Below are 26,678 nucleotides of genomic sequence, written 5' to 3' on the forward strand. Positions count from 1 at the left end.
TTGTGTCTCTGACAAGGGCAGATCCTGATGGGGCAGGATCTCTTGTTTGAAAAGCCCAAAGTCAACATCCTTGTTGTTGTGGCTTTTGGCAAAGACCCAGGCAGACCACAGCAGAGAAAGCAGGTGTGTATCTGAGAGCTCGGGGGAACTGAACAGTACCCAACTGCTTGGCCAAGGGGGACTGGCTGTGAGGCACCGTGGAAGAACCACCATCCTTGGTGCCCCTCCAGGAGAGCATGTGACGGTTATTTCACTCGGTGCTGTGACAAAAGCGAGTGGATGAACCAAGGGTTTGTTTTGGCTCCCAGTTGGAGGGCACAGTCCATGACAGGGAAGGCATGGCGGGAGTGTGGTGTTATAATTGTTGTTTGGCTCTTTTTCTCTTTTTTGGGGGGAGAGGGGCACTCCAGCTCTCAAATCACTCACAGAAGTCTACTCTTAATTATGTATGCCCGGCCTTGGCTTGGCTTATTTCTAGCCAGCTTTCCTTAACTTAAATTATCCCATCTACCTTTTGCCTCTGGGCGCTTCCCATTACTCTTTCTTCTGTAAATCTTACTACGTGGCTTGCTGGTTGTATAGCTGGGTGGCTGGCCCCTGGAGTCCTCTTCCTTCTCTTAATCCTTCTTTTTCAACCTTCTTCCCAGATTTCTCCTTCTCCATATTCTCTCTGGCTGCCAGCCCCCGCCCCCATCCTTTCTCCTGCCCTGCTATTGGCCTTTCAGATCTGTATTAGACCATCAGATATTTCAGACAGGCACAGTAACACAGCTTCACAGAGTTCAACAAATGCAACATAAACAAAAGTAACACACCTTAAAATAATATTCCACAACAGTGTGGGGCAGCTGGTCATCCTGCATCTGCAGTCAGGAAGCAGAGAGAATGGATTCGGTGCTCAGCTCGATTTCTCAAGTTTATTCCAAGCCCTCAGTATGGTGCTGCCCACATCTAGGGTGGATCATACCCTTTATCTAATCCAATCAAGAAACTCGCTCACACATCTGCCCAGAAGTTTGTTTCCTAGTTGATTCTAGATTCTGTCAACTGGCAATACTAATCAGTACACACACACACACACACACACACACACACACACACACACACCACGCACACACAGTTTTCAAAGAGAAATAATATGTAAACGCAACCTAAAAAAACCAAGTCAGGCCTGGTGGCTCACTTGTAATCCCTGCTCCAGAGAGGGTGAGGCAGGGAGGTCACCAGTTTGGGGCTAGCCTAGTCTTCTTAGCAAGACCCTGTCTCAAAATACTGAAAGGAAGAAAGAGATATATGGAGGGAGAAAGTGTAAAAATTCCATTATAAACAAAATCTTTATTCAAAAGCAGATTTTTTTCATTAAAAAAAAAAAAAAAAAAAAAAAAACCAGTCCCAGGGGCTGGGGAGATGGCTCAGTGGGTAAGAGCATTCCCTGCGAAAACCTGAGGACCTGAGTTCTGATCCCCAGAACTCTTGTAGAAGGCTGAGCATGGCTGGGTGCACATGTCACCCCAGTGATGGGGAAGGGAAGTGGTCAGCGGACAGAGGGACCAATAGTGCTCTCTGGCCAGCCAGCATAGCTGTGGGCTCCAGGTTTAGTGAGAGAGTCTATCTCAAGGACATAATACAGAGAGAAAGAGAGAGAGACATTCGCCAGCCTGTGTTCCTGTGGGCATGAGTACACAGGTACCCATACACACACTCATAACAACTGAAAAAAAAAAAAAACAGAGCATTATAGATATTTTTTCTTTTGCCTCAGAATCTGCTATTGCTCCAGAGGGCACTGCAAAGAGGCTTGGTCCATGAACAGTTTCAAGCTTTTTAATACCCTCCCAGATAGGGTTCAATTATGACAGTATGTATTTGGCAGCCATGGAAACAGAGGCCTAGAAAGTCTGGAGCCCACCGGGACATACTGACAAGGAAGAAAGTCGGCATAGGAACCATTAGTCTTAGGACCTAGCTTAGCTCTGTTTCTGTCAGGTCCCTGGATGGGTTTGATTCACCCCCAGAGAGGAAGACTGCCTTGTCTGTCTCCACCTTCCCCAGCCACCATAGAAGGTACCCTCGCCCATCAACTCTGGAGTCCAGGCCCCAGTAAGAACAAGAAGTTCAGGGCCAACAAGCCTGTGCTTTCCACAGGGCCAGAATGAACGGAGGCCCTGGACACAGGAAAAGAGTCTTGAGGTGGTGGCCTGTCCCACACTTCACTCCCCTTCAAGGGCTCTTCATGGTAGAAGACCTTAGCTTGATGCCCTAATCAGTGTTCTATTGCCGTGAGGAGACACCATGACCTCAGCAGCTCTTAGGAAACAAAGCATCTAACTGGGGCTTCCTTACAGTTCAGAGGTCTAGTCCATCATCACCATGGTGAGAAGCATGGTGGCACACAAGCAGACATGGGGCTGGAGAAGGAGCTGAGAGTTCTACACCTGGATCCATAGGCTTGGAATGTGCTTTTTGAAACATGGAAGCCCACCCCCGGGGAAACACTTCCTCCAACAAAGCCACACCCCCTGATCCTTTCAAATAGTGCCACTTCCTGGTGACCAGGCATTCAAATATTCAAGTCTATGGGGGCCGTTCCCCTTCAAACCACCACACTTGGTCGGCAAACTCAGCATCTCAAAAGTTCACACCCTCTGTGTGTTCTCTGTTGATGGGCACTTGGGTGGCTTCCCTGGCACATCAGCAGGCTGGCGGAGGGCAGTGGCGAAAGGCCCAGACACACAATCTTCCTGCCCATCCACAGGCCATTGGCAAGGAGACACCTCATGCATGACAGACTGCATTCCAGCTTAAGAGACCCAATTCTGGCAATACCTCACACCCGCAGGCAGTGAAGGAAAACGTGCAAATCCCCAGCCTGGGGCCATTGACCAATGACTGTTGGAGCAGAGGGCTCACGTTAAGTTATGACAGGGGAAGTGGTTAGATCATTAAATGAGCCGCATCCACTGTTCTGTACCAGCTACGGGTCTAGTCAGTGGTTCTCATCCAGTGGGTTGGGCCCCCTTTGCGGGTGAACAACCCTTTCACAGGGGTCATATATCAGATATCCTGCATATCAGATATTTACATTACGACTCATCACAGTAGCAAAATACAATTATAAAGAAGCAACAAATGTAATTTTATGGTTGGGGGTCACCACAGCATGAGGAACTGTATTAAAGGGTCACAGCATCAGGAAGGTTGAGAATCACTGCTCTAAATGCTTCTGGAAACACAAAAGAAATCAAGAGTTTCTACTAACACTCAGCTATAATTTAGAATGAACTAGCTCTTCTTAAATAAAGTCTTTGAATCTAAAAGCTGAAGTATAAAAGCAGTTTTGACTGCTGATACAAAAGAAACCCCTCACCCATGAATTCCTTCTTGTCTCCTTCTTTAAACTATCAAAATGGGTAAATGTGGGAGCCCACAAAAGCTTCCTAGTGAGATCTGAGCTTGCTTCACACAGCAGGGCTGCATTAGGGGATGGCTTGACCACATGCATGGTCACCAGGTGCCTGGGATGGTCTGCACTTGGCTGTGCTGGGAGGAGGTCTTCTGCTCCATCCTTTAGCATTCCTTTAAAAGCCCTTTAGTAGAGACAGAAGGGGCTGGTGGGTTTTGATTCAGGCTCTCCTGAAGCTATCCTGTGTTTTCTTTTTTTTTGGGGGGGGGGAGCTGAGGATCGAACCCAGGGCCTTGTACTTGCTGGGCAAACGCTCTACCACTGAGCTAAATCCCCAACCCAATCCTGTGTTTTCTAACAGTCTCTCTCTCCTCTATATTTCTATCTACATATTCCTCATTTCTCCCTGAACAAGAATACCCTGGGGGGAAAAAGTGGGGGCAGGCCCCCCACAGGTAAACTATCAAATTGACACAATCTAAAATCACCTGGGAAGGGAGTCTCAATGAGGTATTGTCTGGATCAAGGTGCTCTGTGGACATGTCTGGGGGAATTACCTTGACTGTGTTCTTTGAGGTAGGAAGACATGCCCACTGTGGGTGGCACCATTCCCTCTGCAAGGGATCCTGAAGTGTGTATGAGTAGAGAAAGTAAGTCTAGTGCATGTATGAATGCATTCACTCTCTCTGTGTCTGTATGAAACAGTACAGAAAGCATCACAGGAGGAAGGAATGGGATCCTCACAGAAATCTTTAAGTTTTTTTTACAAGGGATTAAGTCACTGACTCCAATTGACCCAGACAACAAACAGTACTATAAACATCATTGTTTACCAGCCAATATCCATAAATGAATATTCATTTTAGAAAATGGCTTTCAATATGTTTCATGCCCATTTATGTGGTGCTGAAGATCAAACCCAGGACCTCCTTGCACGTGAGGCAAGAGCTCCACCAACTGAGCTACGGTTCCTTTTGTCTTATTCGTGAGATCCATGAGGCCAAGCACACGGTGCAGGGCACACTTGTGGTGTATATTAGGCACTCAGGAAATCTGTGCTGAGTGAAAGAACCAACTCCAGTGGGAAGGAGTCATCATGTCTCTTTTATATTTAAGAAAACAAAATTGAAAAAAAGTACATCAGATATCCCAGAGCCACAGAGTTCAGATGCAACAATAGTCAGGATGGGCTGAGGTTTGCTGCAGTAAGCATGGAGCTGAACTTTGGTGGCTTACTCCAATGACAGGCTGTTTCTCTCCCATACCCTCATAGCCAAGCTTCCACTCTGTTCCACAGGACATCACGGGGCCTGGGGATGCGGTAGCCCCTATCAGGGTACTGCTGATCTCATGGCAGTGGGAGAGGGCACTCACAGCCCAGCCACACACTGGCTCTCAATTCACTTAGAGGCCTCACCCCTGACTGCTACTCACATTGATGGAACAGAGCAGGATACAAACTAAAATTATGAGCAGGAGTATCAAGTGGAGCAACACTCCTGTGAAAAAACATTGTAACAATTCCTCTAATGTACATCACAGAATTACCGCAGGGGCCTGAAATTGCACTCCCAGCTATATTCCCAAAGAACTAAAGATCTTATCAATGCTTTTAACAGTATGAAAACTGAAAGGCAAAAAGCCCCCAGATGTCTATCAACAGAGGAAAGGAAAAAAGAAAACATCATCCGGCCGGGCGGTGGTGGTGCACGCCTTGAATCCCAGCACTTGGGAGGCAGAGCCAGGTGGATCTCTGTGAGTTCGAGGCCAGCCTGGTGTACATAGTGAGATCCAGGAGAGGTGCAAAGCTACACAGAGAAAGAGAAACCCTGTCTCGAAAAACCAAAAAAAAAAAAAAAGAAAGAAAGAAAGAAAGAAAGAAAGAAAAAGAAAAGAAAACATCATCCATCCCTGTAATGGAAAATCATTCAGTCTTAGGAAGAAATGAAACTCTAACACACGCTACAATACAGAGAAACTTTGAAAACAGGTACGGTAGCATATACATGCCATGCTGTGTGTAGTAAATCAATTAGAATATAAAAGGACAGAAGGGCTGGAGAGATGGCTCAGTGGTTAAGAGCACTGTCTGCTCTTCCGGAGGTTCTGAGTTCAGTTCCCAGCAACCACATGGTGGCTCACAACCATCCATAATTCAATCCAACACCCTCTTCTGGCTTGTAAGCATACATACAGACAGAATATTGTATACATAATAAATAAATAAATATTTAAAAAAAATAAAAATAAAAGGGCCAAAATGATCCAGCTTGCACAAAGCACTCACATTAGCCAAATTTATAAGCTAGAAAGTATGATGACCAGGGATGAGGGAGAGGTAGGAATGGAAAGTTCTTATAGGCAGAATTTTGATTTAAAACAATAAAAAATCTGGACATAGATACTGATGATGGCTGCAGAACATTGTGAGTGAGGAGCTGGGGCGTAGCTCAGTGGCAGAGTGCGTGCATGCTAGCATGTATGAGGCCTTGGGTCTGGTACTCAGCACTGTGAAAAAACACAAAGCAACACATTGTGTGTACATTTTACTACTCTGAAGAAGCAACCAAACAAAAAAGATTAATGCTGAGTTCCATGGTACCAGGGTCTTCATTGAATCAGAACCCAGGAACACAGCAGTATAATGTGCCTTTGTCTCCCTGGCCTCTGTGTAGGCTGTGTGCTCCCTGGCCAGCAGCTGTGACTCCCACAGTACCTGGCGCAGTCAGGCTGAAGGCAGCCTGTTTTCTGTTTGTGACAAAACACTGACCAAAAGCAGCTTGGAAAGGAAAGGGTTAATTTGGGTTAGAGTCCATCATCAAGGGACACAAAGGCAGGAACCTGGAAGCAAAACCCTAAGCAGAGACCACAAGGGAACCCTGCCTCCTGGCTTGTGTCCCAGCTCATGTTCAATGACCTTTCTTGTACAGCCTAGGACCACCTACTCATGGGAGGCAATGCCTTATGTGAACTGGGCCCTCCTCCAGGGATTATCAATCAATTTTTTAAAAAATGCCCACATAGACATACCCACTGTCCATACCGATGGAGGCAATTCCTTAATTGAGGTCCCCTCTTCCCAGGTAAGTTTGTGTCTAGTTGACAGAGGCCATGGCGGGGAGCTGCTTAGTGGCTTGTTCCTCGTGGCTTGTTTAGCCTTCTTTCTTCCAGAACTCAGGATCACCAGTCCAGGAATGGACTGTTCACCATGAGCTGGGCCCTCCCCCACCAATCACTAAGAAATGCCCTACAGCTAGATCTTAGGGAGGCATTTCCTCCATTGAAGTTCCCTCCTTTCAGATAACGTTAGCTTGAGTCAAGTTGACATAAAACTAGCCAGCAGTCACCATGCTGTGTCTTTGTGGTGCCCCAGATCCACTCCAGGGCTTCATGCATAGCAGGTAAGCACTCTGCCAACAGAGCTGCATCCCCAGCCGTTATTTTTAATTATGTCTTACCCTGTTATCCTTCGAACACCTTCGTAAATATTGCAAAACATTGTCGGCCAGGTGATACACTTTAGCCCCTACTGCCAAGAGCGATGAACCCTGCTGTTTAAGCTCTGAGGGTCTTGGGGTCACACGAGCGAACGAGGCTTTGCAGTCAATTTAACAAAATAAAGAAGTGTGGAATGATGCTACATACAGAATAAGCTCCGCAAATGGTTTTCACTGAATACCCAGTCCAAGTACGAAGGAGTAAGTATGTCATTTAATAAGGTCATAAACACACTGAGGACCCGGGGCTATTCTCCCAACATAGAGAGACAGGTCCAAAAGTGAGGGCTGGAAGGAGCCACGAGAGAGGCAAAGAGGAGAGAGAAATGAAGACCTCAGCCCTGGATTCTTCAGTGAGCCCAGGAAAAATTGGAGGGGACAAGGTGGGGGTGGGAACCCTCAGGGACAGGGCCGGACACGCTCTGGTCCCGCCCCTTCACGCTCCGCCCCGCCCCGCCCTGCCCCGCTCCGCTCCACCGCTCGTCTCTGGTCCCACTGGGGGGAAAAAAAAAAAACCAAACCGGTAACCTCTACCCGGCCGCTTCCCATTGGCCGTGCGGGCGAGCGAAGTCCACAGAGACCAATGAGCGGCGGCCACGGCGTGGCGAGCCCTTCCGGCCCGCCCCCGCGCGCCGGCGCACCGCCCGCTAGAAGCCGAGGGCGGGACGTGGGCGCGGCAGAGCCGAAGCGGCGGCGGCGCGGACGGAATGCGGCTTCTCGGCATGGCTCGCCTGGGGCTCGGTAAGCGTGGGCCTGCCGTGGGAGCCCGGCCGGGCTGGGGGCGGCCGGAGAGTCCGGGACCGCAGAGCAGGCCCGAGCGGAGGGAACGGGGAGCCGGGCCGGCCTGGGGACTTCTCGGCCGGCGGGACGGGAGAGGCCCGGCCCAGCCCTCTGCAGAAGGCCCCGGGAGTCGGGGACTCGCAGTCTCCGCGCACCTCGTGTGCTAGCCACCACCGGTCCAGCTCAGCCTTCACTTTTAGACGCGGGCTAGCAGAGGCCGGTCCTGAGATGCGGGCCGAAGGTGGGCAGTGCCCTCCGAGGGAGGCCTCGCCGGTGGCGCCTGAGCACTTTAGTGCGGTTGAAGGTCCACTCAGGTGCCCCGGAATGATGGTTAGCGACCCAATGGGTGGATTTGGGGGTCCCCTCCTTCCCCGGCTGGCTTTGTTCACGGCCCTAAAGACTCAGACATCACTAACGCAGCCCAGATCCTTGCTGGACAGTAGGGGAGATGGGTCCCTGCGTTCCCCCCACCTCCCTTCATTTACTGTCTGTGACCCGGAGCATATTTTCTCACCTCTCTGCCAGGTTTTTTGTTTTTCCCAACCGTACTCACCCCACGAGCGGTAGTACATGTTTAAGAAGTACTTGCTGGGTTACTGTAGAGAGCAGAGGAGAGGGAAAGATTCAATCTCTGATTTTCCCCATCAGTAGCTGTGAAAGAGTGATCCTCTCAATTAGCTCATTATTTCAGTCAGGTAGTCAGCCTTTTTTGGACACCCTGCTGCAGGCGGGTGCCAGGCAGAAATGTTACAGGCGTGAATGTATAACACCCTGAACGGCTACGGAGATTGAATGGGAAACCACAGATGGCAAAACCATCTGCACGCCTGGAGTGTGGACCCCGGGAGTTCTGTTTCCTGGAGTTCTGTTGCCCGGCGGTACTCATTTCACTGTGTAGAGTGGCCACCGGAAGCAGAACTTTTGGTGGGTCAGCATTGACCTCCTCTGCCATAGTAAATCAGCCCCCACCACCCCCACCAGAGGAGGAGCACGTTGCATGGAGAGCAGATGCAAAAGGCAGTGTGTTTGATCTTTCCTGACCCTGTTAGATCATCTTGGAGCCATCAGTCCGTAGACTGAGGGAGAATTGGGTGGTTCTGCTTCTCTTGGCCATTAAGGCAGCAAAGGAGAGTACATGTCCTCTGCAGGCATCCCCGGAGATGGACGGTGACTGCATACCTCAGGAAGGCATTTCTTTTGCATGGGCAATTTGTTCCTTAGACATTGTAGTTAAGACTTTTGTCTTTACACCTTGCCTGGTTCTCTCAAGAGCTTCCCTTAACAGATAGCTACCCAATAGAAACATCCTATCAAAGATCTAAGACCTACGCTGGGTAAAACTTCGGAGGACCTTCAGTCAGAATTAGATTGCAACAATGTTCTAATGTTGTATTGGAGGTAACAGTCCATGCGACTTTGTGTACCAGGTGTCCATAACTTGTGATTTTTCCCAGCTCTGAAGTTTTCGCAGGGCTTAGTGCATCAAGCAAGTATGCATTCTTAACAATTTCATAAACAAGATAAACTTCTTGTAAAGTCCTAGAACTCACTGGACATGGTAGCACATGTCTTTGATCCCAGCACTCTGGAGGCAAACTCTACTATTCCCTTTGCTGAACGGCACCATCCAATATAAATACGTTACTCTGTAGGTAACGTAATCCTAAACTTTCTAGGGACCACAACTAAAGCAGAAGAGGTAACAGTACTTCGAATTAATTTTACGTAATGACACATTTATGGTGGCAACCCCATTGGGTTAGGTGCCCTAATGATGTCCTAGCTGTCGCTGTTTGTGGCTTTGTCTCCATGCGTGCTTCTCAGCATGCATCCTGTCCTTAAGCCCCCGCCCATCTGTACTTAACCCATCATGATTTCAGTGCATACTTGGTATGAAAAATACTAATAAAGTTTGTTTCTATTTTTTTTCCCCAAGTCTTTGGAATCCAGTATGCTTTTTTTAACCCTTGGAGAACCTCTCAGTTTGGGGTAACCACATGTGGCTGACGGCTTCCATAGCGGATAGTAGTTTGAGGGAGCAGCCCCACCGGCTGAGCCGGCCCTACTTTGTGAATTAGATGGAGGCCTTCCAGAGCTCCTCTGTTGCTGACTCTGGATTCCCGTCCTGACTTAGGACACTTTGTTGAGACCTTCAGTGTTCTTGGCCTCTCCCACCGTGCATACATACCCACACAGATCATGCCTATCTCTACACTGAAGCTTCCCTCTACCCTACATGGTGCTTGCTCTTTCCAGTTCCGCATAACAAAACTCATTTAGAGAGCTGTCTGTGTTCTCTGGACTTCCTGCCTGCTCTCTCCCGTCCTCTGCCCACTGGTTCACAGTTGCCTAGGTGCTCACAGACAACTTGCTCATTAAATGCAGTAGCCAGCTTCAGCCATCCCTGCTGTCCCCTGGGAGCATGTTAACTGTCTCATTCCGTACTTGGTTTGTGAGACGTCACTCTATAAAGGCCACTTTTTTTTTTTTTTTTTTAAGATTTATTTATTTATTATGTATACAGAAGAGGGCGCCAGATCTCATTACAGATGGTTGTGAGCCACCATGTGGTTGCTGGGAATTGAACTCAGGACCTCTGGAAGAGCAGATGGTGCTTTTAACCTCTGAGCCACCTCTCCAGCCCTGTAAAGGCCACTTTCATTTTGTAAGTTCCTAAATATTGGCCCTATCTATAACTCAAATGCAATATACTTCTTAAGACATTTATATCAAGCAGCATATTAACTGTATAGAATAGCAGGTTTCCTGTGACATTTTCATACATGTACATAATGTACTTTGGTCACACTCATACACACACACACACACACACACACACACACACCCCATTACCCTTTCTTGCTCCCTCTCCCTCTGGTCCCATTCCTTTTTCTCAGTAGTTACCTTCTGCTCTGTGTGTGTGTGTGTGTGTATGTGTGTGTGTGTGTGTGTGTGTGAGTGTGTGAGAGATGCAGCGGCCAAAGGGGCGTGCTGAGTGTCTTCCTCTATCACTCTCTGCCTTATTCCTCAAGAGAGGGTCACTGACTAAACCAAAAGCTCACCTTTCAGCTAGGCTGGCCAGCAAGCGCCCAGCATCCTTCTTCCCTCCCCTCTCCCACGGTGGTGTCATAGGCACGGAAAGCCATGCTCAGTTCCTCATGTGGACACTGAGGATGTGTACTCGGATCTTCGTACCTGCAGAGCGAGTGTTCTTAATTCACTGAGCCGGCTCCCCTACTGTCCCATCTTTAGAAATTGGATTCCATCAGATGCAGTGTTCTTGAATAACATGTCTGTTTATTCGTGCCGAGGCATACTTAACCAGCAACTTGGAAACAGGAGTTAGAGAGCCACTATGCCACTTGGTGTCTTTGCATTGACTGTCCATGGCCTTTTCTCCCGGGGTTTGCTTATTTACAAAATGAGGATGCTTCCTAGAGTCTAGCCGTGAAGAATGAAGCACTTCCCTTGAAACTGGAAGCGGCAACCGTCGTGGTTTTGAGTGGCCCATGCCCTTCTTGCCCAGCCCTGCAGCAGGAAGGACCCACGGGCAGGGGCAGCCCAGGCCGTCCTCTTCCGCAAGGACCTGGGGTTGGGGAAGATCCTCTGCTGTGGACTGTGCTGTCACTGCTGTGTTTTGTCGTTTGTCCAGGTCTGGTGAGCTGTACCTTCTTTCTGGCAGTCAGCGGTCTGTATTCCTCTAGTGACGATGTCATTGAATTAACGCCATCAAATTTCAACAGAGAAGTTATTCAGAGCAATAGTCTGTGGCTCGTGGAGTTTTATGCTCCATGGTATGTATTGTAAAATGGTTATGCTTTTTTTAAAGGTTGATTGATTGATTGATTTTGCTTTTTTGAGACAGAGTCACTTGCTCTGGCTGACCTGGAACTATATAGAACAGGCTGGCCTTGAACTTGGTGAAATCCATCTGCCTCTGCCTCCCAAGTGCTAGGATTAAATGTGTGCACCACCATGCCCAGCTGTTTTTAAATCTGTGTATGTGCACATGAGTGCATGTGTCCTGTGTGTGGTCTAGGTTGGTCTGGAACCTTGGAGTTATATAGCCCAGCCTGGCCTAGAATGTATATGCTCTTGCCTCAGCCTCCTGAGAACTGAGATCACAGATCTGTGCCACCATGTCCAAATAGTTGTAGACTAGGATTCTCGATTGCACATGTCAGGTGTCTTGAGAGCAGTGGAGACTGTGTCAGTTGTGGGGTGATCTGGCAAGACGTCTCAGTGGGAAAAGGTACTTGACGCCAAGCGCAGTGACCTGAGTGTTTAGTTCTTGGGACACGTGGTGGAAGGAGACCTGGGCTTTGACACAGACACACAATGCAGTGTTGCACGCTTACTCATTAAAGTGTGTGATGAAAAGGAAGGCGAAGACACGTGGCTGGGAACTGTAGAATGTGACAGGACTGTGGTGGCTGTAAACAGCAGAATGCAGGACACCGAGAAAAGCTCACTCCCAGCTGCATGTCTGCAGGTGAGCCAACACAAGGTTGAACATTCACGTGAACAGCATCTTGTGAGCGTCAGGAAGGGGTGTTCTTAGTCACTTCTCTGTTGCTGTGGTAAATCACCACAACTGAGGCAACTTAGAGAAGGAAGAGTTTATTTGGGCTACAGTTTCAGAAGGAGAGTCCGCAGTGGTGGAGCAGAGGCGCCAGACCAAAGGCACGGTGCTGGAGCAGCAGAGAGGGCCAACTAGGAGCCCTGTGAGTCTAAGCTCTTAAAGCCTGCCCAAACAGCGCCACCAGCTGGGCCCTGAGGTTCAGTGCCCAAGAGTGTGGGGAGCATCTCATTTGAACCACCACAGGATATGACATGGACTTTGTTTATTGTTAAGGCAGGTTCTTATCACGTTGACCAGGTTGGCCTTGAACTCACTTCCAGATCTCAGGGAAGCCTTTCTTGAACTTGTTCCTTTGCCTCAGTCTCCCAAATAGCTGGGGTCCTAGACCTGGGCTCTTACGGAAGGAATTCTTACCTTTGGATTCTGAAGTCCTGAGTGGGTGCATTTTAGGAAGTGCCCCCTGAAAGTTCTTTTGTGGAGTCTGAAACAGTTCTAGAAACTTAGCACTGCTTCTCAGCAGATTACTCAGAGTCAGTGTAGCAAGTAGAGGGCAGTGCTAAACGTCCATGCCAACACATTGTGAATCTGGCTCTTTTTAATGCTTTGACGATTTTCTAAAGATTTTTAAATCCAGTTGCTGGTTTCTGTGGTTAGCCCATCTGAATTAGCACAGGCGAATAGTACTTGTACAGACTGCTAAGTTATTCGATGGCTCTGTGAGGTGTTTTTGCACATTTGGCTTCTTATCACTGGGTCGTGGGGATTTGTTTCTGAGAGCCACGGTGCAAGCAAGCTTCCCTGTGAAACTTTAGCAGATGGTGTGATTTCGAAGGCAGGTTCTGGATGCAGTAGGTAACGATTATGCTGGCAGTTTTCTGCATAGTGTTCTGAAAAAATGTCTAATTGGAACAATCACTTTCAGCCTTTTTATGCTTGGGTTCTAACATCCCAGAGACAACCTTGGATTCCTTCACAGAGGAAAGGCTTAGATGGTGAACAGAGCAGACAGAGTCAGGCATAATGAATGACACATGCCTTTAGTTCTAGCACTCCAGAAGCTGAGGCAGGAGGATTGTGAGGAGTTCCAGGGCTACATAGCAAAACCTGTTCTTAAAAAAGAAGAAAAACACTTGGGAAGATCGGAAGTTCAGCGTCAACCTTTAGACTACGTGAGACTCAAAAGACTGAAGGGACGGAGTCTGCATAATAGGACAAATTGAGCACTCCTGTCTGAAGTGCTTGGGGCCAGGGGTGTTTGGAGCTTTTCAGATTTTGAAATATTTACACAGCTTTTCCCCAGTGAAATATCTCTAACTAAAATTCAGAAACCCAGGGCTGGATGTCATGTAGTGCTCGAAAGGCTTCCTCTTGGGTGGTTTTGTTTGTGCGGTTTTCAGTGCTGGGAGTTGAAGCAGGGCTTTGCTCACACTAGGCACTGAGCTGCATGCCCACTCTTGGATTCAAAATTTCAGGATAATGGGTATTCAACTTGCACTTCTTTTATAGACTAATAGATACCAAGAGTCATCAGCAAGTCCAACAACTATGTAATTCTAAAGTTGTTGTATACATAAATGATGCTAGAGTGTTCTAGCAATTATAATGATCATTTGTAATGTTCAGGAAATCGCTGTGGAAGCCATTAGGTAGTAGTAATCTCATCAACTGTGGGGTGTTTCCATTTATAATAGAACTAAGTTTCTACTACAGGTTAGCAAAAACGGATTCATTTTTATGTAGAACTTTGGTCTGTTCCTCGTGCCTAGCATCAGAGTAAAGCAGTGTGTGCCCTCTGTTTAATCTGAATCCTTTCTTCTTAGAGAAACTGAAACCGAACGAAGCCTTGTGAATATTTGACTTCTGTATTTGAAGTGAGCAGCAAAGCGTGTATAAATGTGTGTATAAATACGTCACAGCGCCAGCTCAAGGCATTGCCTACCGCACAATAACCTTGTTTAAATGTTGGGGCTGAGCTTAGGTCCCTCTAGACATGGTGTCTGTGGGAGCCTGGTGGGACATGGCTCACTTCAGAAGGCAGTGGCACAGGCGGCCCGCCTTGGAATCAAGTCGTTTGCCACTCTCTATCTTATCATTAGAGTGGAAATAGTGAAGGCCTGTCCTAGCTTTACAGAGGTCCATTGACGTCCTTTGTGAACGTGACCCAGGCAGAAGAGCCGAGCAAAACCTTTTTCAAATGTGCACCATATTGCCCATAGGTAAACTACACAGTCTGCATGCCGTAGGCATTACAGAGCAGTTAGAAGGCACAGTGCACTTACCCATGCCTTATTGGACCATAGAAGTGGGTTTCTGTCTCTACACCCATGCCTTATTGGATCATAGAAGTGGGTGTCTGTCTCTATCATACAGTATGCCACGTTGTTATATTTCACAGCACGTTTTGTTTAGGCTTTGGGAGAAGATCTCACTGTGTTGTCTTAGCTGTGTAGACCAGGCTGGCCTTGAACTTGAAGTGGTCCTGCCCCTGCCACGACAGGTATGTGCTGCCTGCCTGGCTTACAGTAGATTCTGTTTGGTTTTACGGAATTAGTGCCTGTAAAACAAAGGTTTCCCCTGTGTTCTCACAGGCCTGTTCATGTAGTCAGCAAGTGATGGTGTAATAACACCTGTCGTGAGCACGGCCACTCGGCCTTTTGTCCTGGTCCTCCTTGCAAGCTCCCACTGGTGGCCGCTTTATGAACTGAAGGTCAAAGGGTTTAACTGTCACCTTATTTGTGTTTTGTCTCTCATTAGGTGTGGTCATTGCCAGAGGCTAACACCAGAATGGAAGAAAGCAGCCACTGCATTGAAAGTGAGTATCTGAGATGGCCTCTGTCACTGTGTGTTTACATTTGCATGTGGGTATAGTGATACATCATGTACCCAAATAAAATTTGCCTGAAGATCAGAGGACAGAACAAGCCACTAGATTAAACGTAGAGGCCAGGCAGTGGTAGCACACACCTTTAATCCCAGTATTTGGGAGTCACACGCCTTTAATCCCAGCACTAGGAAGGAAGTGATGGCTGGGCGGAGAAAGGTATGTAAGGCGTGAGGAGACAGGAACTGAAGCCTTTTCAGGCTGACAGTCCTAGAGGTGAGATGTGGCAGTTGTTAGTTATTTGGCGCTCTTACCCCTCGCGGAACACGTCCGGAACACGACGCATCCACAGAAGAGCTGCTTATTGATATAGGATAGGAAGAGACAGACGTGACAGGCCTGTGGGAAACACACATGTGATTAAGAGGACAGGAAGAAGAGAACAGAGGAGAAGAAGAGACCTGTGCAAGAATGGCGCCGGCTTTCTAAAGAGTGGGCCGCGCATGTACAGGAACGCATGTGGCTACTCCACGCATGCGTGTAGATTACATGAACACACGCGCTTTATGCAGCCATGCAAAGCCACAGAGTCCTAGTCACGCGAGATGTTTTGACCCGGAAATGGCTATTTTGAACCGGAAACAACTAGGCGGTCCGCCAGGCAAGCCCAACCATGTGGGCATGGTGTGACTTCCTATTAGCAGTGGCTTGTTCCTTTGTCTCTCTGATCTTCAGGCAAACTTTATTAGGGTGCACAGTATATCACCACATACGCTTAGTGCACACTGGGAGTTAATTTGCATGGTGAAGTCCTGAGTGCTGGTTGTGATGTCAAATACCTTGTGTGTGGGAGGGGGGCGGGCAGATGTTACTCCTCTTGTCGTCTGGTTTGATTCTGATTGTTTTCAAGCTAAATTATATAATTATCTTAGCTATGCTGGTTCTGAAGGCTTTGGTGTCCAGTCCTCCCCCAGACACTCCCTGCTGGCTGGACTTGCCCTTCTCTCATTGCACAACTTCAATTCTCTTCTGGTTTTCAAGGCTAAAATCCTCAGTGGTCCTTGTAACTTCACTGAGCCCTTCACCTGTGTACTTGAGTCCAGTGGGGCTGTGGGAGTAGGGAAAGGAAGTAACCTGTCTGTGTCTCCTCAGGATGTTGTCAAAGTCGGCGCAGTCGATGCAGATAAGCACCAGTCCCTGGGAGGTCAGTATGGCGTCCAGGGATTTCCTACCATCAAGATATTTGGAGCTAACAAAAACAAACCAGAAGATTATCAGGGTAAGGACTCTCCCTCCTCCATTCCCCTGTAGGCGACACCATCTGGAACCAGTTAGCCTGGCTCCTACAGTGTCTTAACCTTGCTCTCTGTGATGGCATACCACACACACTTAGTGCCTTCTCCAAGCTTAGAGCTTTAGCTTGTAGGTAAAGAGGGGTGCAGGGGTATGTGCGTGCATGCGTGCACGCATGTGAATCATTCAGAGTGGTTGTAGACCTTTTTACCTCCATGCCTTTGTCATTGCAGCTGTTTAATAGTTGATGAAGATCTGTGTTTTCCTCCCCTTACTGGAAGACTGGAGTCTGGCAGACATGCATGGTTTATGCAGTAATGCATATACCATTGACTAGGAAATGCTACTGGTGTCAGGAGCTATTGATAATGGGTACTCCAGATACCTAGCACAATGCAAGGTCTTCAGTTGATCATTAGCTACACACACACAAACAATATCTAATCAGAATTGATGAGTTGGGACAGATCGTGGTCCTAAAGTGTTGAGCATAATTTTTACATTTTGGTGGATTTGGCTAAAGTTTTTTAAGGGTTTGCTAAATATGACATAAAGTAACTGAATGTTGCACATATGAACAGAAGTACCAGTAGGCTGAGTAGGAGCATCCCAGTCAGACTCCTGAGGAGGGCCCAGGCTGTGGAGTCTGAAGAGTAATTCAAGACACAGCCTGCTGTAAGTGCCCTGCCTCTCCATGCTCGGGCCTCCTGTCCACTTACTGCTCTGGCCTTGCTGCTTTTCTGTAAAGGAGGAGGGAAGCCTGCCCAGGCAACCAGAATGTAATTAAAATAGTACATGCAAAAGATAGGAGACACATAATTGGTATAGGTACCAGTCCACTTAGTAAATCTCCAGACTTGGGGGTCAGAATCCTTGGAGACAAAGCTTGGATGCATGGTTTCTTCTTGATGAGTTTTGTTTCCCAGAGTAAACATGTCTGTCCTCGCTTTGAAATGATAATTGGCTATAGTTTTGCTTCTTGACAAAAGCAGAATACTTAGAGTATTCTGCTGCGGCCGTATTTATTTGTAAATAAGATTGTCATTATTACACGTATGTCTTGGGGCACATGTGGACTCAGTGCTCACATGAAGTCAGAGGACCGTTTGCAGGAGTTGCCACCTTCTGCCATGTGGAGCTCAGAGACTGAATTCGAGTTGTCTGGCTGGGTATCTGGCACCTGCTGAGCCATCTGCCTTGCTTCGGTAAGGTGTTTGGGACACAGCTGGACCTGTGCCTGTATGGATGTGCCAGGCTGCTTGTGCACCAGAACAGCAGAGCTGAGTGGCTGCAGAAGGCAGTGTGATAGCACTTGGATGCATATGGCCCGTTATGGAAAGATGGGTCAACACTGGTGCACAGTGGGAGAACTCTCTTTCCCTAGATGAGTTCTGCTTGGGTATAACTGTAGAAAGTGCGGGAGGGATAAGGAACATGGAACTACCTGCAGTAGGAATGGAAGGCTGCTCTGATGTTGGCTCTGGCCCTTCAGTTACCTGAGCACCTCTCAGTGTTCCCTCCGTACAGCTGCTCTGAGACTCCTATAGGTGCCTGACCATTAGAAGATTTTCCCTATCCATGTGCACTCTAATTTATAAATTAGGCAGCCGGAGATTAACAGTCACCGATAGTAAAATAGAACTATAGAAGTTAGTGACTGTGGTCTCACTTGAAAGAGCTAAGACAAACTATATTCTTGGACTGTGGTTAAGTAGACCACAGAAGATGGGAACCGCAGGCCAGGGTGCTTCCTGTAGTGTTTTCCTCCTAATGCAATACTGGGGCTCTATTACAGCTTGGCCTGTGAACTTCAAAGGTGGTTTCAAGTCACGTCTTGTCCTTGCTCTTCTGGGGTTTTGGGTAGACTTCCTACTTACTGTCCGCTTATCTGGTTGAGGTTTGGTTGTGTTTTTGGGCTGTTGGGTCTCATGCAGCATGGCTGCTCTCTGAGCTTTATTGAGGTGGTTACTTAGGATTGAGTTGATCCTAACCACTGAACTTGAGCAAAATAGAAGAGATGCCTTGAATGCTTTCTAGTTACTTGGCTTCAGAGACGTCTCATGTTCCACTCTTCACACATGGTCTACTCTCCATGTCTCATGTCCACTCTTCACACATGGTCTACTCTCCATGTCTCATGTCCACTCTTCACACATGGTCTACTCTCCATGTCTCATGTCCACTCTTCACACACGGTCTACTCTCCATGTCTCATGTTCCACTCTTCACACATGGTCTACTCTCCATGTCTCATGTCCACTCTTCACACATGGTCTACTCTCCATGTCTCATGTCCACTCTTCACACACGGTCTACTCTCCATGTCTCATGTTCCACTCTTCACACATGGTCTACTCTCCATGTCTCATGTCCACTCTTCACACACGGTCTACTCTCCATGTCTCATGTTCCACTCTTCACACATGGTCTACTCTCCATGTCTCATGTCCACTCTTCACACATGGTCTACTCTCCATGTCTCATGTCCACTCTTCATACACATGGTCTACTCTCCATGTCTCATGTCCACTCTTCACACATGGTCTACTCTCCATGTCTCATGTCCACTCTTCATACACATGGTCTACTCTCCATGTCTCATGTCCACTCTTCATACATGGTCTACTCTCCGTGTCTCATGTCCACTCTTCATACACATGGTCTACTCTCCAAGTCTCATGTCCACTCTTCACACATGGTCTACTCTCCGTGTCTCATGTCCACTCTTCCACATGGTCTACTCTCCGTGTCTCATGTCCACTCTTCCCACACACCCTGTCTACTCTGTGTGTCTTAGAAAAGGTGGTGTTGGCTTTCTCCCCTCTACTTGGGAAGTTTTCCTGTCTTCCTGACTCAAGCTTTTAATTCTCTCTTCCATGTCCATGTTGTCCACTCAGTAAACATGAGATTCTCTCCTTAGAAGCTGTGGTTTTCCAGACAGTGAACAGAGCGATCTAGGGAAGTGTAAACACCGGCATTCGGAGTGGGAAGTCTAGGGCAGAGTGCATTCTGGGATGAGGACCACAGTGAGTGCATGTGAGACCCGATCATCCCCAGCTGCCTGACAGATGTGGAGTTACAAGTCTTCACAGGCGCGAAAGAGGCTCTTCCAGAAGGCCAGCCTGGGGCTGCCTGCCTTCTCTTGACTGTCCTTTGCTGTCCCACAGGTGGCAGAACTGGGGAAGCCATCGTGGATGCTGCCCTCAGTGCTCTGCGCCAGCTCGTGAAGGATCGCCTCGCCGGGCGGAGTGGTGGCTACAGTTCCGGAAAACAGGTAAGGCTATATGTACAGTCCTGTCTGGTGTACGGTCCTGTCTGTCTGGTGTACGGTCCTGTCTAGTGTGTCTTGGTCTTCTGCTTGAATGTGTGTGTTCCTTACAGAGGGTGTCATATAACCTAGGCTAGCCTTGGATTCTCACTGTAGCCAAAGATGACCTTCAGTTCCTCTACTTCTACCTCCCAAGTTGTGGGATTACAGAAATGTACAATCTCTACCCAGCTTGTTCATTGCCATCCTTAGAGTTACATGGCAAGCCTACTTAGTCCCAGGGCATCTTGTCACATCTGAGAGGGAAGTTCCCAGATAGGTGTCTTGAGCCCTAAGCGGGAATGGGCTATTGGAACTAGAGAGTGAAGAAGCTCCATGCCGAAGGCGGCAGGCTCTGGGATCTCATGACCTTCCCAGGTCCAAGAGGAGAATAGAATCCTGGACTCACTTTCCAGACTGCCTGTGTCTGTGCCAGTGAGTCTGGAACGCAGACAGGATAAATAGGAAGAGGAGGAGAGACAAGTTCCTGTTCCAGGGCTGGTGTTTTACATGTTATTGTATAAAATGTGGAGCTTGACTGTGATGCCCATGCATCCTTAGCAATGAAGTGTTGAAGTTACTTATAAAATGGCTTTCCACCCCTCAACAGGCTAGTGAAACTTGCTTTAGTCTTAGGCCTATCCAGAGGTGGCATCTTTACCTGGCCCCTGCCATGGCGAGTAGCCTGGTGACAGATAGCAGCATAGTAGAGTGAACAGCACCATAGGTTTGCCTAGAGAAAATTCAGGTCTAGGGGTGTAGGTTTGAGGCCGAGTACTTAGTCGCCTGTTGTGTGCCAGGCCTGGGGAAGATGAAACACTAGTGTGAGCTGTCTTGAATGATCTGGACTTCAAATTTGAAAATGTAGAAACAGTTGTGTCTACACAGACCGATCTGCCAGAGTCTGCATTCAGCCATGCTGTTGGGTACTTGAGCTCCTTTTAAAAATAGCAGGTGGAAGAATTCCAGGCAGACCATAGGTTGTACTAAATGTAGCAGGAATTGTTTAAAAGTAAGACTGTTAGCAAAAATTGTATTAAGGAATGCTCCCAGTTCAATCATACTGGATAACTATGTTCATTTATTTGCTGATGCTCAAACCAAAAACTTGGTTACATTGTAAAATGATTGTTTGTCTGAGTGGTGTCCATTTTTGCCGGGTAGTAGTTTAACCTGGACTGTCACTGTGACAGGGTAGAGGTGACAGTTCAAGTAAGAAGGATGTGGTGGAGCTGACGGATGACACCTTTGATAAGAATGTCCTTGACAGCGAAGATGTCTGGATGGTTGAGTTTTATGCTCCGTGGTGTGGACACTGCAAAAAGTAAGTGCCTTGGACCAGATAGAGCATTCAGTCACAACACTCCCTGTACAGTCATCCAGCTGTGAACTGCTCTTCCCAGATTCAACCAGGGGACTGGCTAGTGTCCAGACTGGGGGACAGGTGCATCATCCCGTTGGCGAAGCCACCAAGATGGTTTGAAGAGTGACATAAAACAGGGGTTAGGCCATGGTGTATAGTTCAGTGGAAGGACCTGTTCTGTGAGTTCACTGGACTCTGAAAATGCATTTCTGCAGCCTGGAGCCAGAGTGGGCTGCTGCAGCCACTGAGGTGAAGGAGCAGACGAAGGGGAAGGTAAAGCTGGCAGCCGTGGACGCCACCGTGAACCAGGTTCTGGCCAGCCGCTACGGGGTGAGTGTGGTGGAGGCTCGTGTGCTTAGAGAAATCCTCGAGACTGCCACAGCCGGCGACTTCTGACCACCCTTTAAAGGAGGCAGGGAGACGTTTAACCGTTTGTAGATGGAGAGGGTATCCCTAGCCTTCGAGTCTGGAACTCAGGACTTGTGGGTTTGGGCACCGTCCCGCCACTTGGTTTGAAAGTTGATCCTCTTGCTCTGGAGTAGGTTTTAAGTGCCCAGAGCTTGGACAGAGTCTGCTGAGCTCCACAGTTCATGAACCTCTGACTGTGCTTCCAGCTGGGAATTCATCCCCCCACCCCAGCTCTGATGGTTTAAGCCGGATTGATAGATGCTCCACCACTGTGCCGTGTTCCCAGCACTTAGTATTTATTTTTGAGACAGTATCTCATTAAGTGGCCCAGAGTGGCCTCCAACTTGTGATACCCGCTCCACCTCCCAAAAATCAGGGATTGCAGGTGTGTGCCCGTGCTTGGTTAGAGCATACTTTTTGTGATAGTGAGATGTCTGTGGTGCTTTAGAAACCATAAAGATTGTGGGGTGTTTATTATTATTCAATTTTCTGTTTTAAATATTATGGTTGTTATTGTACTTTAATAGATTAGAGGATTCCCTACAATCAAGATATTTCAGAAAGGCGAGTCTCCCGTGGACTATGACGGTGGCCGGACGAGATCAGACATAGTGTCCAGGGCCCTGGATTTGTTCTCAGATAATGCCCCACCTCCAGAGCTGCTCGAGGTATGGTGCTCCCCCTGGTGGTGAGGAGCTCCCCGTCTGCTGTGAACCCTTTTTTAAATTTACTGCTTTTCGTAACTTTCTGGGATTAAAATACTGACACTGAGAAAAAGCTCACCTAAGTGTCTCAAGAGCAGAGTGGGCTCTGGAGCTCTGGCCTGTAGCGCAGGCTCTCTTGGGTCTCACAGCAGCATCGAGGGGGACTCATTCTCCTCTTCATGGCCTGTTGAGGACACAGACACCAGGAGCCTCGCACTGTGTCAGTACCTTGTGCACAGACATAGGACCTGTTTGTTCAGCTGTGGCAGGCCAGCCTGTGCCAGGGACTGCAGTTTCAGAGACTGCTTAGGTGGCTTAGGAATGAATGATGGCACACATGTCTAGATGGCATGTCTGTGTGAGGAGGGTCTCTTGAGTGTTGTGTTGCACAAATGCCCTGTCTTCTGTGCAGATCGTCAGCGAAGACGTCGCCAAGAAGACCTGTGAGGATCACCAGCTCTGCGTCGTGGCCGTCCTGCCTCACATCCTAGACACTGGTGAGCACAGGCTGGTTCTCGTGTGGCTGCCGCCTGCTCGGAGGGCTTGCTGAGTGAACTGACTTGATTTCACCTTCAATGCGTTTTGTCTGTTAATCAGGGGCTGCAGGCAGAAACTCCTACTTGGAAGTTCTTCTGAAACTGGCCGACAAGTACAAGAAAAAGATGTGGGGGTGAGTTCGGAGCTCAGAGTCTCCCCTCTGAGAACGGGCGGGGTGCAGACCTTCTGCCTCTCACCTGTGTATGTCTGCTTGTGCCTTGTCACTAGCTTGTCGCTTACCAGCCCTGAGACCCAGAGTGTGCACGTTAACCCAAGTTCAGGTGACAGGAAATCCGTGACTCAGTGGACAGCCTTGTAGGATCTGAGCATGCGCCCATCCTACACTCCTTTCTAAGATTTGGATGTAACTTCAGATTCTGATCCAAAAAGCACCCTCACCCTAAAGCCAGTGTGCTTTCCCAGGTGGCTGTGGACAGAGGCTGGCGCTCAGTATGAACTGGAGAACGCGCTGGGGATTGGAGGGTTCGGGTACCCTGCCATGGCAGCCATCAACGCACGCAAAATGAAGTTTGCTCTTCTCAAAGGGTCTTTCAGTGAACAAGGCATTAATGAGTTTCTCAGGTAATTTTTCTTAGTTGTCTGTTGTCTCGTCTTTGTTGGTTTATATTGTTGTGTGTAGTAAGTGGAACTAGTTTGCATTTAAAACATAAGAAAGATAGAGCTTTTAAATTATTACTCTCCTGTGGCAGTACGTCCACGTGCGTGGTTAGACTGTCTGTCTTCGCTCTCTCCCTGCCCTGCTTGTCAGAGTGCACACTGCGGGGTCTTAGGAGGTCATGTCCCACCCTGGTATGCCTTGGTATTACTGACCTCAGGTCAAAGCCCTCGCTTGGAAATGTGTGAAAATGAGGGTCCTCCTGCTGTAGGCAGGTGATGATGGGTACTTCATTCAAAAGCCGGGTGCAGAGCTCTCCGTCCTGCCCTGCTGGCCACCTCTTCCTAAACCCCTCTGTCATTTCTTGGGCAAATAGAAGGCATTGACTGAAGAGGCCACTTGTGTTATACCTCTTCCTGTTTTCTTCCTCGTTTATTTCTCAGCTGCCGTGTGAAATGAGGGCTTTGAATTTCCTATTGATAGAAAAGTTGGTGGCTGGCACTGTGTGGAGACTGTGGTGTAAGTGTGCCTGGACCAGGGCCCACACCGAGGCTGTTGCTTTATGTAGACTATAAATTGTGCCATGCTAAATAACAGTAGGGGGATTTTGCATTAAAAACCTTCCTGTATGTCCTCTAGTGTCAGCAAAATGGGAAGTAAAAGTATACATTTTCCTCAAGCATGGTAATAAATGGAACCCAGAGGAATGAATTTTCTGTTTTGTTTTGTTTTTCAAGACCGGTATTTCTGTGTAGCCCTGACTGACCTGGAACTTACCCTGTAGACCAGGCTGGCCTCAAATTCACAGAGATCTGCTTGCCTCTGCCTCCTGAGTGCTGGGATTAAAGGCATGCACCACCACCGCCCGGCGTAGTAATGAATTTGTTTTTTAATGGTTCTTTTTAAAAGTATTCTACAAAAATAAGTAGCAGAACCCAACATAAAAGACAGGTTTTATCCTGGCACGGTGGTGCATGCCTGTTGTCTGTATACTCAGGAGGTGGAGGGCAGGGATCACAAGTTTAAGACCAGCTTGGGCTACAGTAGTCTCGAAATACCACCAACAAAAATGCTCTACAAGACAGTGTTCATAAACCCAGTTAGAGCTGGGCGTGGTGGTGTCTGTAGTCCAGCAGCAGACAGAGGCCAGAGGACCAGGAATTCTTTTCAAGTATAGATATTCGCATCTTACTAGGAAGCGCTTTGTGCATCTACATTTGGGCTAGTTGAAACAGTTCACCTCACTAATAATGTGCTTTTCAAGCTCATGGGCTTAGCAGGCAAGGGTCATGGGCAGCCTTTGCTCCTTATGAACTTATTTTTAAAACACCCTTTCATGTTTGTTTGTTTGTTTTAAGAAAGAAACAACTTAGAAGTTGTGCTTGACTTTATGGGTGCAGGACCATTGTGTTGACAGTTTGTTTATTCACTGGAGTGCAGCTAGATATGGTTGGTATTCTTTCTTCCCCAGGGAACTGTCTTTCGGACGTGGCTCCACAGCACCTGTGGGCGGTGGTTCCTTTCCTGCCATCACTCCCAGAGAGCCCTGGGATGGCAAAGATGGCGAGGTGAGTGGCGGTGAGGGGCTGCTCTCCTCAGCTTGTGTGTCTCTGTGCAAGGGAACAAAATTCACCATCACACCGAGGGCCATTTCCTGTTGTCCTGCTGGGGCGTACCCAGCATGCACCACACCTGGTTGGCTTCACATTTAGAGAAAGACTGCCCTCCTAAAATCCTGATCAGAGCTGCAGGGCCAGAGAGTTCAGTTCCCAGGCCCCACGTGATGGTTTACAACCATGTGCAACTTCAGACATGGGCACCCAATGGCCTCTTGGGGCCTCCCTGGGCATTTCGTGCATATGGTGCAGATATGCAGGCAGACAGAACACACACTGTACACATAAATAAATGTTTAAGAAATCATAGTCTAGAGGTCAGGGGAGCTTGGTTTCATGCCTATAATTCCAAACACACTACTTGAAAGGCTAAGGCAGGAGCATTGTCATGAGTTTGAGGCCAGACTGAGTTAAAGAATGGAGCCCTGTTTCAAGAACTCTCAGAAAGCCCAGGGGAGGCGCATGTCTGCAGTCAGCTGTGGGAACCTGAGGTGGGAGGATTTTGAAGCCAGCCTAGGCTACATTTATGAGACGCTGCCCTACACCTGTCCCACCCCCATCGCTTTGTCCAAGTTCTCCGGTTTTCCCTCAGTGTTATAACTGGTACAAAAGCCAAGCTGTAACCTGGATCCTCTGGAATTTGCTTTTCTGTTGAAACGGTTGGTCATTTGAGGCTCTAACATCACTTTCTGTCTCAGCTTCCTGTGGAGGATGACATTGACCTCAGCGATGTGGAGCTTGATGACCTGGAGAAGGATGAGTTGTGAGGGCCGCAGCCCAGCCTTCACGTTTCTTTTCTTGGGAGCAGGCAGTTTTCCAGCAGTGAGGTTCTGCTCAGCTGTCTGCCTTTCCGAGCAGTACTTGCCGGCCACTGGAACCTGCAACAGTGAACCTCGGCGTCTCAAGAAAACACTGAAGAATTCTATGAATTGTAGCAGTGAATTGGATTTATTCTTTGGCATATTGAAGAAAACTGGGCTGTTGAAACATTTTTCCCTCCTCCTGACTGCTGCTTGAATGTTCTTGGAGGCTGTTTCTTATGTATAGGGTTTTTAAAATGTGATTCTTTTGTTTGACTATTAATGGCTTTTTCCATTCAAGAATAAAATGATATTTTGGACAAAGCTGATAAATGTATGAAATTAGTGGCACATCTTAAAATTGGAGTCTTGACGTTTATCCTGAAAACTAACCCTATGAACAGACATCACATCAATCATCATCTCCCTGTAAAAATGGTTTTTTAAATGAAGACAAGACCTTTTGGCAAGGACATGATTCTGTGTGGAAACTTGGTCCCAAGTGAAAACCTCATTTCATGCCCCAAAGTCTTGTCTTACGGCTTCACCAGTGATAATCAGACTCAGGTTTTCAACATTCTCATTAATCTCCCATTGGAAATCCCACGAAGACAAAAGCCCTGTGGGTTCCAGATATTTCACTATGTAAAACGCTCAGGAGAAAGTTGGGAGTTAGTTAAACACAAGGGAAGACTCAGAACTGAGCATTTTATTGTAACTTAAAAAAATAAATACACTCTAACTAACGTCTGTAAGTATCTCGTGAGTCAGAATCCTGCAGGATATGGCTGTCCAGCTTAGAGTACGGTCTGAGGCCACAGTGAGACAGGCTGGCCACCTAGTCCAGAAGGCTGAGGTCAATGTGGAAGTACACGTAGGGGAAATAGTCCTGGTTGCTGAGCTGCAGTCCAGGGATCTCCACAGACGCCTATGGGGGAGCAACGGCAAGAT

The 26,678-nt window shown here is 47.9% G+C and overlaps 2 protein-coding genes across 2 annotated transcripts in view; one reads left to right on the forward strand and one right to left on the reverse strand.

The window, feature by feature from the left end:
• Positions 1 to 7,532: 7,532 nt before the first annotated feature.
• On the forward strand, positions 7,533 to 26,051 carry Pdia6 (protein disulfide isomerase family A member 6). Its single transcript, XM_036171015.1, has 13 exons — positions 7,533 to 7,641; positions 11,333 to 11,474; positions 15,017 to 15,074; positions 16,236 to 16,362; positions 19,544 to 19,650; positions 20,877 to 21,007; positions 21,262 to 21,376; positions 21,982 to 22,122; positions 22,571 to 22,655; positions 22,756 to 22,828; positions 23,119 to 23,277; positions 24,783 to 24,879; positions 25,626 to 26,051. The coding sequence occupies exons 1-13, from the start codon at positions 7,608 to 7,610 to the stop codon at positions 25,692 to 25,694; spliced, it is 1,338 nt and encodes a 445-aa protein (XP_036026908.1). The 5' UTR covers positions 7,533 to 7,607; the 3' UTR covers positions 25,695 to 26,051.
• Positions 25,681 to 26,678, reverse strand: part of Atp6v1c2 (ATPase H+ transporting V1 subunit C2) — a 35,006-nt gene continuing 34,008 nt past the window's right edge. The window contains exon 14 of the mRNA XM_036171016.1: positions 25,681 to 26,655. Within this exon, the coding sequence (XP_036026909.1) occupies positions 26,566 to 26,655 (90 nt within the window). The 3' untranslated portion in view covers positions 25,681 to 26,565. The remainder of the gene's footprint in view (positions 26,656 to 26,678) is intronic.

The sequence above is a fragment of the Onychomys torridus genome, chromosome 21 (genome assembly GCF_903995425.1).
Source record: "Onychomys torridus chromosome 21, mOncTor1.1, whole genome shotgun sequence".
Classification (NCBI taxonomy): Eukaryota; Metazoa; Chordata; class Mammalia; order Rodentia; family Cricetidae; genus Onychomys; species Onychomys torridus.

Excerpts from the sequence above, each read along its gene's own strand:
- Pdia6 (XM_036171015.1), top strand. The coding sequence starts at position 7,608 with ATGCGGCTTCTCGGCATGGCTCGCCTGGGGCTCG. Across the intron at positions 7,642-11,332 it reads CATGGCTCGCCTGGGGCTCG|GTCTGGTGAGCTGTACCTTC; the intron begins GTAAGCGTGGGC and ends TCGTTTGTCCAG. Across the intron at positions 22,656-22,755 it reads GCCTCACATCCTAGACACTG|GGGCTGCAGGCAGAAACTCC; the intron begins GTGAGCACAGGC and ends TCTGTTAATCAG.